We start from the raw sequence: 12500 nt of genomic DNA, 5'->3' as shown, positions 1-12500 counted from the left end.
CCCCCATAAAAATGTTTACAAAATAACCGATGTATTTTTTCATGCTTTTGTGTGATGCTGCTGTAGTATGATCAAATAGGTCATTCATTTATGAAAAAACACACATAGTTAGAATATGGAGATATGAGGTTTCTGACGGACAGCAGTGACATGTGTTCTGGACTCAGGTGTTAAATCAAACAGATGTTTGACAGACAGTTGACTTTATTAACGGACAATTAGGCAGAAAGCTCATATCTCCATACTGATGATTCTCTGAATGTTCTGTTATATAATACAACAGAATAATGTCGTTTATTTACTATGTAGGCTAATACAAGTAGCCTACATACAATAACCCACCTTTCTCTCAGACTGCCTCCCCAGTCAGAGTTATCAGAATAAATGTAGAATTATGCAGGTATGACTTGTATATAGATGTGAGGAGACTTAATTTAACTGACTAAACCTTTTTTTTAGAATTTAGAATTTTAAAAGAAAAAACCTCTCTCTCACACTTATGCAGTGGTGGAAGAAGTACTCAGATATTAGTAGTAAGTAAAAGTATCAATACCACAATATAAAAATACTCAAGAAAAAGGCCTGTGTTCAAAATGTTTCTTGAGTAAAAGTACAAAAAGCATAGTCATCAAAATACGTACCAAAAGTGCCAAAAGTAAAATTACTAAACTGTTTGAAAATAGCAGATCTACAAGCTCGTTGCCTGCTATGCCTTGTGGGCTGTATGTAGATCAGCTATTTTCAAGTAAATAGTATAAAATAGGGCTGAAGTGGTTAATGTATGTTTTATAATATAATAATTTATATCTGCAAATTAACGAGTAACTAAAGTTTTCAAATAATTGTAGTGGAGTAAAAGTATTGAAAATTGGAAATACGGTAAAGTCTCAAAATTGTACTGAAGTACAGTACCTGAGTAAATGTATTTAGTTACTTTACACCACTGCACCTGTGCCAGTGGATTGGTCCAAATGTCAGTAATCAAAGTTTTTTTTTTGGGAAGGATCAAGACGTGATTGGCTTGTTTGGCCTTCCGCCCCGCCCCCATCAGAAGTGCAGTTGTAAACAGAGCGAGAGAGAGAGAGCTGTGAGATCTTTCTGAGAAGGAGATTAATTTACGTTTGTGTCATGTTATCTTTATCAAATATGGATCCCAAGCCCCTTATCAGTAAGAAATGGAGTGGTGGAGATGAAAGGACAATAAGTGTCTGTGCTCACTGTGGAGGAGACTGTTTCATAATGACTGATTATATTCAAAGCCTCCAGACAGACAAACATGCTACTGCAGTCAAAGTAAGTTACACAACACACTGATTCTTCTCAACACAAGAGCTTCTCAGGAATACTTTAGACCCGGGGTCTTCAACAGGTGGTCCGGGACCCCTAGGGGGTCCTCAGAGTTACTACAGGGGGTCCGCCAAATCTTTGTGTGATATGATTATTTTTTTTTACCTTAACCACTTGAACCCTAGCATCCCTTTTCTAAGGAGAACTTTAGCCAAAAATAGCAGATCTACAAGCTCACAGATCGGCTATTTTTTTGCCAAAGAGCTATTGGTGTGGAGGAGAAAAAAGAGCAGACGAAGTAAAAAAAAAAAAAGTTTACACAATTGTATACAATATAGAGGGGGTCCCTGCTTTCATCTCTCTCTCAGCTAGGGGGTCCTTGGGCTGAAAACGTTGAAGACCCCTGCTTTAGACCAGTGGGTTTCAACCATTTTCATATCAAGCCTAAGGCCCATTATTTATTGGGCATTTGAGCCACAGAACCACCATTTGATGAGAATTAGACTCTCAGACCCAAGACTTACAATATTTTGTTATCGTTGGACACAATTTTGACCACAATTCCATCCATGCTGTATTGATTCTACCATAGAAGAGATAACAGGCCAACCTTGATCAAAAAATAACAATTCTTCTACATTCTCTAATTATGTAGACTTCTTGTAATTTAATAAATGCCAGATGTTTAACAATAAGTTAACTCTTGAGAGCGTACAATGTGGGGTCAATCAAAGTGGAGTCCGGGGACCCCCAGGGGTACTTGAGGGGGTTCCAGGGGGTCCCCAGCTAAATGATGGATAGGAACCAAATGGACCCTTATGGGTCTGTAACTCTGAGAGCGTACAAATGGAACCAAATGGACCCCAACGGGTCCATTTGGTTCCATTTGTACACTCTCAGAGTTAAATTAACATTGATTTTACAATGTGAATTGGGGTCCCAGAGATATAAATGCCATTAAATGGGGTCTGTAGCCTAATGCATGTCAAACTGGGGGTCCTTGAAATTAAAATGGTTGAGAATCACTGCTAGAGCCGTAAAAATCTTCTCTTATGGGGGTCCCTGGCATATATTTTCAAATGGGGGTCCGCGGGCGAATAAGTGTCAATTTGGGGGTCCTTGACATGAAAAGGTTTGAGAACCACTGCTATAAGGGTCCATTTGGTTACCAACTCTCCATCATTTAGCTGGGGACCACCTGGAACCCCCTCAAGGACCACTGGTGGTCCCCAGCCGGACCACTGGTTGAGAACCACTGCTTTAGACCAGGTATGAATAACAGTTAATCATGTAGCAGCTCTCAGGTCTGTGGTCTAATCAATACATCATGCACTGTGTGGGTCTGTAACATTAAAGTTGAGAATCACAGACCTAGATGCCACAACTAACAGTCCACAGTTGGACATATAACTGATATAATATTGAGTTATTTGTATGTTCCTATAGGGATTATGTTCTCATCAGCCTGTAACAAGCTGTAAACCCTATATACCCTATATACATTTCAATGATTTGAAAATAGCAGATCTACAAGCTCACAATGCGACACATTGTGAGCTTGTAGATCTGCTATTTTCAAATTATTTTTATATATTTTATACATTTGAAAACTTTACTCTAGTACAGGGGTCTTCAACAGGGGGTCCGGGACCCCTAGGGGGTCCTTAGAGTTACTACAGGGGGTCCGCCAAATCTTTGTGTGATATGATTTTTTGTTTTTACCTTAACCACTTGAACCCTAGCATCCCTTTTCTGAGGAGAACTTTAGCCAAAAATAGCAGATCTACAAGCTCACAATGCCTCGCGCTTCGAGGCGTTGTGAGCTTGTAGATCGGCTATTTTTTGGCAAAGAGCTATTGGTCTAGAGGGAAAAAAGAGCAGACTGGCCTAGACCGTGGCGTCGCGGTCTAGGCACCCTGGTTGAAAATCCTTAATAGCAGTGTGCCGCGGGTTCGCGTCCCGTTCCCGTCGGCCTTTCCTGCATGTCTTCCCCCCATCTCTCTCCCCATTCTTCCTGTCAGCCTACTTTCCCTGTCCCTCTTCAATGAAAAATAATAAAAATCTACCACAAACAAATCTTTAAAAAAAAAAAAAAAAAAAAGAGCAGACCAAGTAAACAAAAAAAAGTTAAATCTGAAACACAATTTTATACAATATAGAGGGGGGTCCCTGCTTCATCTCTCTCTCAGCTAGGGGGTCCCTGGCCTGAAAACGTTGAAGAAAATGTACTAGAGCAGGGGGCTCTAGTACATTTTGAATTTCTACAAATTGAGTACTTTTTCCACCACTGGCTGAATGTTTAGCTGTAAAAAATAACCTTGTCATTAGGCTACTAATGTACAGGTTACTGTCAAAGCTTATTCTATTTAGTGCTGTAGATGTGGTTACTGTCAAAGCTTATTCTATTTAGTGCTGTAGATGTGGTTACTGTCAAAGCTTATTCTATTTAGTGCTGTAGATGTGGTTTGTTGTGTTATGTCGCTCATCACAAACATCAAACCTACTTATAGTTGACTGAGTCGACTTTGTCAACTTTTAATGTTACTGAAATAACACACACATTGAACGTTGCTTTTTACATAGGCCTACTACTGTATACGTTTACTATTCTTACTGTTATTCTGCTCTTGTTGAATATTGGTGTTGGCATATTGACTATTGGTGAGCTAATTTGATGACAAAATCATGTTTTCATAATAATATAGCATTATTTTAGGAGTCCTGTTGTGACTCTTGTATTGAGGGAAACATTTTGTTGACAAGATTTGATGGTATGTTGTATGTAGGGAACAGAAAAGCACTGACTATAGAACTTTTGTGTGACTGTTGGTATATGGAATAATGATTTTTGGTGATTACTTTTCCAATGTGTAAAGGAATAACGCTGTAACTGTTGAATTCATATGGATTGCTCCTGTGACATACTGTGCAGTAGAAGTGAGTGTTGTAGTGACTACTACAGTGTGTGGCGTTTATATTTTTTGACAATAAATATCTCAGACAAAATGGACTTTTGTTATGGTCTGACACACTGTCTGTGCCACAAGACATGTGTGTGAGTGCAGGCGGCAGGCGCGTTCGTGTTCATGTAGCCTAGTGTTCATGTAGCCTAGTGTTCATGTAGCCTAGTGTTTGGTAGGGTGTTCTGGAAGGGTGTATGACTCCTGGCCTGAATTACAGGCCCAGTCCGGGCCTGGTCTCTAGTTTACTGAGACACTAGACTGTCTCTATGCGTTCTATGCATGTGTTCACCTTGTTTACTGTAAGTCACTCTGGATAAAGAGTGTCTGATAAATGACTACATTGTAACCTATATCCATAATGTGATTGATTGCTCATCTGGTCCTTGAGTCCGCTCATATTGAAGGTTGAATTGATTGTATGATACAGGCTAATATCGGCTCATTGTGCCGTTCATTAGATTTGATCAAAGGTTATGATCCCGTCTCCCAAACAGACTGCACACATCTACCACTATGCTGATATTTAATATTCATATCACATTTTGTCAGCCTCTCTCTCTCTGTCAGACAGACGTGTGTGTGTGTGTGTGTGTGTGTGTGTGTGTGTGTGTGTGTGTGTGTGTGTGTGTGTGTGTGTGTGTGTGTGTGTGTGTGTGTGTGTGTGTGTGTGTGTGTGTGTGTGTGTCGTAACATATTGCTATATAAACGGGGTATATTCCAGGCACGTGCCAGAAAATCTAAACTAGATGCAACACTTCAAAAAAATAAATGACATGCAAATATATTCCTCTATGAAAATACATTTAATCACCATAGCCAGAGAGAGAGAGAGTAACAAATGCAACCATGCATTTGTTACTCTCTCAGAGTTACAAACACAGTATACTAACTAAGGGTCCATTTGGTACACTCTATTATGATGATGATCACACACAACATCCTCATCCTCATCATCCTCTTCCTCTTCATCTTCCTCTTCGTCTTCCTCATCATCCTCTGCATGACTCACTGATCTCTCAGTGATCTACCAGACCTGATTACTGTAATCTGTTCTGATTGATCGATGCAATCAGCACAATGATCACAACCACACACCTGTCTGTCTGTCTGTCTGTCTGTCTGTCTGTCTGTCTGTCTGTCTGTCTGTCTGTCTGTCTGTCTTATCATTTTGATTATAACTGGGCTCCAGCTAAATGCTTTTATTGTGAAGGTGGGTGGTCAGTTGGGTGGGTGGGGGTGCATCACAGGTGGATGTATTTAAAGGGATAGTTCACCCCCCAATTGTTTTCTTCTTCTATGGATTAGTCACCCCATGGAGACTTGAATTCATGGATATTGTCTCGTTTTTGTCTCATTCCTAAACCAATAATATGATGACCAGTGGACCGGTAGGCAAACAAACCAAAACTCATTTAACAATAGCGTCCTCGGAGCCGACAAAACCACGGAAAGTTAGCAACATTTTAACTTGTTCTTTCATCATATAAACAAGAGGGCTTATAACCAAAACCATCCATGCTCTTTGGGAGAAATGGTGCTAGTGTTCCGTGGAGAAATATTGTGTTGTTAGTGTGAATTAACACATAGGTGCACCACCGGAAGTGGAGGGCTGAGGGCAGAGACCAAAACGCCGGTTTCCAGTCATCGTCGGTCTATTTAATCACTCCCACCAGAGTCAGTTTTTATGTGACGATGGGTTCCCAGATTGGGTCAACAGTTCTGACCAGGGTCAGGGGTCAGGGGTCACAGTCACACAGTTTTACCATCATGTCTGTTGGTTTTGCTGTAAAAGAAGATATTATGGAATAAATAAATAACCTGCAAATACCTGACAGGACATCTGACTCATCTTCATCCCTGACTGTAAGATCTGATATCTGGTGCCTCAGGCACTGATTTAATGCTTAGTTGCACGCTGGTTTGCATGCTGTAAATAGCAGATCTGTCTTCATATGTCTCTCAGCTAAGAGGTCCCTGCTTCATCTCTCTCTCAGCTAAGGGGTCCCTGCTTCATCTCTCTCTCAGCTAAGGGGTCCCTGCTTCATCTCTCTCTCAGCTAAGGGGTCCCTGCTTCATCTCTCTCTCAGCTAAGGGGTCCCTGCTTCATCTCTCTCTCAGATAAGGGGTCCCTGCTTCATCTGTCTCTCAGCCAAGGGGTCCCAGCTTCATCTGTCTCTCAGCCAAGGGGTCCCAGCTTCATCTGTCTCTCAACTAGGGGGTCTTTGACCTGAAAAACGTACATAGGTGACTCAATATATAGCATAAAAATCAGTGCATCCACTTAGGGGTTAAAGTGGATGCACTGATTTTGATGCTACATTATTGAGTCATTGTATTGAGTCTTGAGTCTGGAACAAGACGCTCTGGGGGTCCCCGGACCCCACTTTGACAACCACTGTTGTAGACCGTCTGGAAACGCCCCAAAACAGCGAGGACACACACACACACACACACACACACACACACACACACACACACACACACACACACACACACACACACACACACACACACACACACACACACACACACACACACACACACACACAGAGGTTTCAGCAGTAATCAGCCCCCCTCAAAGTGGTCTGGCTTGATTGACAGCCTCTATTCAGTCGCTGCCACAGATTAGGCGGGCCTTGCAGGGGCCGTGTGTGTGTGTGTGTGTGTGTGTGTGTGTGTGTGTGTGTGTGTGTGTGTGTGTGTGTGTGTGTGTGTGTGTGTGTGTGTGTGTGTGTGTGTGTGTGTGTGTGTGTGTGTGTGTGTGTGTGTGTGTGTGTGTGTGTGTGTGTGTGTGTGTGTGCGTACACACACATAAAGAAGACATGTCTCTCTCTCTGTTTTTAGTCTGCAAATTAGAGTCACTTATAGAGCTGCAGGCACTTCAACCACCTGACCAGTATTTACCACACCTTATGCAATGGTGTAAAGTAACTAAGTACATTTACTCAAGTATTGTATTTTTTTTACTTTACTGGAGTATTTTCAGTAAATTGCTATTTTTTTCTCCAAGATTTGTATACATTTTAAACATTTGAAAACTTTTGGAAATGTGTGTGTGTGTGTGTGTGTGTGTGTGTGTGTGTGTATGTGTGTGTGTGTGTGTGTGTGTGTGTGTGTGTGTGTGTGTAATATATATATATATATATATATATATATATATATATATATATATATATATATATATATATATATATATATATATATATATTACTATATATATATATATATTACTATATATACATATTACTATATATACATATTACTATATTCTGTTACAACACAGCCACAGCTTTGCACAGACGCTTAATATAGTTTTATTCCATTCTTCCAGAGAGAAACAATAGCAGTACAGATTATTAATTATATAATTTATATAATAATAACAAATCTAATTAAATTATAATCATATGCTTCCTCATAAGTTATGCTTCTTCTCACTCATTTTTGAAAATGCTTTTGTTAATGTTACTGTTATTCTGAGTTATTTGTTTACATGTGTTATATTATATTTAAATGTCTTCATTTGAATTAAACATCATCAGAAATAGTGTCTTCATATCCCCGCCGGTCCGCTGCCCAGCGCACCAGCCAATCACAGCCCGGTCTGCGTGCAACAGGACGTGACGTGAAGGGTCGCTGGCTGGGTAAATATTGTACACACACACGCACGCACGCACGCACGCACTCTGGAGTGAATGTATTACACCAGCACGGCACAGAGCCAACGGTCTGTCCCTGCGCGTCAAATTATGCCGCTTTCACAAACTGTCAAATATTTAAAACATCCCATTGACATGATATCATGAAGCCTTATTATTATTATTAATATTATCCTTATTATTCTTATTTTGATTGATTATTATTATTATTATTACCCTTATTATTACTCTTATTTTGATTATTATTGTTATGATTATGATTATGATGATTATTAGTATTATTAGTATTTTTTATTATTATTATTATGACTGCTTGTGCATTTTAAACATGCTGGTTGTGAGTGAGTGACCGACCCTTATTTCCCCTACTCTCCCACACACTGAGGTGCATAAGGAGCGTCAGGAGGAAGACTACAATATAGTGCCGTGCGCTATGAGCTTGTAGATCTGCTCTTTTTTTTAAAAAATGTGTTCAAATCTTTGAATAAATATATTTTTAAAGTGCTTCTGGGGGGACCCTGGAACAAAATATTTTAGATGGGGGTCCGCGGCCAAATACATTTCATTTTGGTGGTCCTTGACATGAAAAAGTTTCACACACACGCACGCGCGCACGCGCGCACGCACGCACGCACGCACGCACGCACGCAAGCACGCACACACACACACACACACACACACACACACACACACACACACACACACACACACACACACACACACACACACACACACACACACACACACACACACACACACACACACACACACACACACACACAGTATATGACCGCTGCATTCATGCGTCCTATAAGGGTTGCGCGCCCTTGGCTGCGTCCAATGTATTTAAATGTGTGTGTGTGTGTGTGTGTGTGTGTGTGTGTGTGTGTGTGTGTGTGTGTGTGTGTGTGTGTGTGTGTGTGTGTGTGTGTGTGTGTGTGTGTGTGTGTGTGTGTGTGTGTGTGTGTGTGGCACCTCCCTCCTACGTACGTATAGTGTGTGTGTGCGTGTGCGTGTGCGTGTGCGTGTGCGTGTGCGTGTGCGTGTGTGTGTGTTTGTGTGTGTGTGTGTGTGTGTGTGTGTGTGTCATAGATGTGAACCTGCCACAGAGCATCTTTAGTGTAGCTGCTGGGTTTAATGTAAGGAGGCTCCATAACATCCACCGGAGCCACCGACCCGCCTGTCCCTCCCAACCCGCTCCTCTGGCTCTTTGTCCGGGATCCATCTCCTCCACCATGCCGCCAGCGGGACGCCCGGAGACCCGAGGAGAACCGACCCGGCAAGACCGCGTGTTTCCCGGCTTCTGAAAGTGGATTGTTTGACTTCTCTGAGGGAGGTTTACTATGCGTTGTTCCAGAGGATAACTAAGTGTAGAACAGGGTCCAAGTGAAGAGGGTTTTTTGGGTGGTTCTTTTTCTTTGGGTGTTTCGTTAATTTAAAGATCTAGAACTTTGTTAGATGTTTGACCACCAAGACACAAGGATCATGGGCGATGGACTCGCCGAGCCGAGGAGCCAGAACCCCCATCATCATCATCACCACCATCTCCAACAGAACCAGAACCACTGCGGGTCTGGAGGAGGAACCTCCATCACCGGCTCTCTGCTGCTGTCTGCTCCGGACCGCAGCGCGGTGGAGCCCGGCGCTAAGCCCGACCTGGACGCCCGCTCCCCGGCGCACAGCCCCGGCGACACGCCGGGAACCTCCGCGTCCACGCCGACCTCCTCCAGCGAGGACGGCCACGACAAGATGCTAGGAGTGGATCCTGATTACTGCCGTAGGATCCTGGTCAGAGGTAGGTTTTTGAAATGTTATAATAATATACTAGATATGAATGATTACTGAGGTATTTTTAATGAAATATTATGATATTATTCACCAGATATTAATGATTACTGAGGTATGGTTTATGAAATATTATAATACGAATGATTACTGCCTCAGGATTCTAGTTAGAGGTATGATTACAACATTATTTAGTATTGTATTATTGTATTAATTACTATAGTATTTAATAGCAAACAGGAGACTTTAAAAAGTTTGGTTAAAACTTTTCTTCACACCAAAGCAAGGGCCGAAAAGAATAAATGAAGATTCAATATTTTAGTTGTTATCTAAAAGTATACACGAGTAAAATGCTTTGGTTTCGGTTCTGTTGCAACAATAATAAAGTATAGAATGAAATAATGGCATTCTAAAAACAAACTTATTCAATACTATATTATAGTGCATTTCTGCAGGGTGTTGCTCAAACGGAATTATAATAAATATTGGCTATTATAGTTTCACTTCCACCAGAGCACCAATGTTAATAACAGTAATATGTCAATATTAAAAACGATGTAAAAAAAAAAAGCATAGGCTATGGGCTATAGATTAAAGTCATATGTAATTAAATGATATAGTTGAGGCTTTGTCAGTCTGTGAGCTAAAAACAAACTATGAAAATGCTTTTATTTTAATTTATGAGGCTGAATTATAGCTTTGAATTCATATTTGAGTCAGTTCAAAGTGAGCCTAAGATAGTTATGGGTGTAAATGATAGAATCTAACACCATAATATCATTGTGATGAGGTGTGGTCATGTTGGCGTCATGTCGAGGTTTTTGAGATCTGTTTTTAGACACACCAGACTTCAATAACAATCATCACGGACAGGCCGGTATATCTCAATAATTGAAAGAAAAATATATTTTAAAACCTGCTTTTGAGGAATGACATAATATCGAAGAATATCAAGTTAAGGCCCTGTATATAACACGTCACAAAAGCTGGAATACTTCTTTCATTGTTTAATATTTAATTTAGTGGCCAGGTGTTGCTTATTGCGTTATGTAAATTGCTGTATACAATTAATATATCGTCACGTGTCCACACCCTATATAGGACAGACAGACATGCCCTTTGGTCAATATATAGGCATTTTGTCAAGACAAAATAAATACAATAAAAATAGAGCTAGGTCTATTTCAGTCTCTAAAATAAAATAGAAATCAGTTCAGTTATTAAAGCAATTAATTCTATGTTACTTTGACTTTAAAGGTAGTGATTAAGTTAAATAAATCAGCACTTCTGTCTATGTACTCATTTTAGATTTTAGATTTGCGCGTGGGCTATGCAAAAATAGCAGATCTACAAGCGCACAGCGCGTCACTTCGTGCCACGATGCGAGCTTGTAGATCTGCTATTTTTCAACATTTTAGAAAAATCTTGAACAATTTTGAATTCGTGAATTGTCAATCAATTACAAAAAAGTTTGAGAACTCCTGAAGGCATTTGTAGGATAGGCATCAGATCTTAATGGGTTAAATTAAGGAATTTAAACTTAACACATGTAAGTGTACAGAAATACTATACACACATTAACACATGTAAGTGTACAGAAAGACTATACACACATTAATGTAAGTGTACACACAAACCCCTCATTCAAACATGTAAAATACATGCATATATAGGCTACAATTCACTATATATATATATATATATATATAAACACAAATGGTGTGGAAATGAACCAGCCGACTCTTCATTTAAGGGGATTCTCTTTTGATGCAACATATAGGACAGTCTGTGTGCAACCAAGAATCATTGAAGAACCATTATGTTTTTAGTGTGTATAGATTATTAATTATTGCAATCTCACATACTCCCTAATAATAATGTATTATGAGTTATTAGTATGTAGAATAATGCATAGAATATGTTTGCAGAATGGTGCAGCCTGCATGTGTATAACACAGTAAAACCCTCAGTGTTCATTTGTCCGGTTGTAACTCTGAGAGTCTGTAAAGTATGGTTATATTTGTAACAGTTAAATGAAGACTCTGGATTTTACTTTAGTTTAGGATGAGATATAATAACATATCTTTTATATTTTGGAATTTGGGAATTTTGGAATTTTGGAATTTTTGAAATTTGGAATTTTTGGAATTTCTTTGCACAAGCTCATGTACTACCTCATAATATTTTGCATTATATGTACGGTCTGCATAATAATGCATAGAATAAGTTTACAACATATATTATGGAACATGCTTTTACAATTATATTATCGATACAAAGCTGAATCTAATAGTTGGCAGGTGAAACGTTCTATATTAAAATATTTATATTTTACTGGTTGAAAAGTGCAACTTTATTTTAACATAATACTACGAACTTCCTGTCAACTTTTATGACGAGAATTACAGGTCCATCCATGTGCACTGTCCATTTAGCCCATACAGTATGTATACCACCCAGACTGAATAGCAATTATATGCATTCTTATTATTAGACATTTTTCAATTTGGAGTCCCTAGATATTTGCTCATGATGGAGATGTGATCATAACTCATTACAATCTAGAGAGTGAATTTTACTACACTCCCACAGTTAAAGAACGCAGAAATCTTACAAGAGGGCAAAATAAATAAATACTTAAAAAAACAATTAGTTTTTGACTATTAAAGCTGATATTTTATTTATTTATTACATTATGTATTTATTATATATAGGCATTACTCATGATTATTATCATAAACTGTGAACATATTTTGTGATGACACCAATGTCACTATATGCATATGACACGTTGTTATTATAAAGA

The 12500-nt window shown here is 39.4% G+C and overlaps 1 protein-coding gene across 1 annotated transcript in view; it reads left to right on the top strand.

The window, feature by feature from the left end:
• Positions 1 to 9394: 9394 nt before the first annotated feature.
• vax2 (ventral anterior homeobox 2) overlaps positions 9395 to 12500 on the top strand; it is a gene marked incomplete at both ends in the record, with an annotated part of 43836 nt that continues 40730 nt past the window's right edge. The window contains one exon of the mRNA XM_084043247.1: positions 9395 to 9704. Within this exon, the coding sequence (XP_083899373.1) occupies positions 9395 to 9704 (310 nt within the window). The remainder of the gene's footprint in view (positions 9705 to 12500) is intronic.

This window comes from Gymnoscopelus microlampas (assembly GCF_963454915.1).
Source record: "Gymnoscopelus microlampas genome assembly, chromosome: 19".
Taxonomy (NCBI): Eukaryota; Metazoa; Chordata; class Actinopteri; order Myctophiformes; family Myctophidae; genus Gymnoscopelus; species Gymnoscopelus microlampas.
This window is presented reverse-complemented; position numbering and strand designations above follow the sequence as displayed.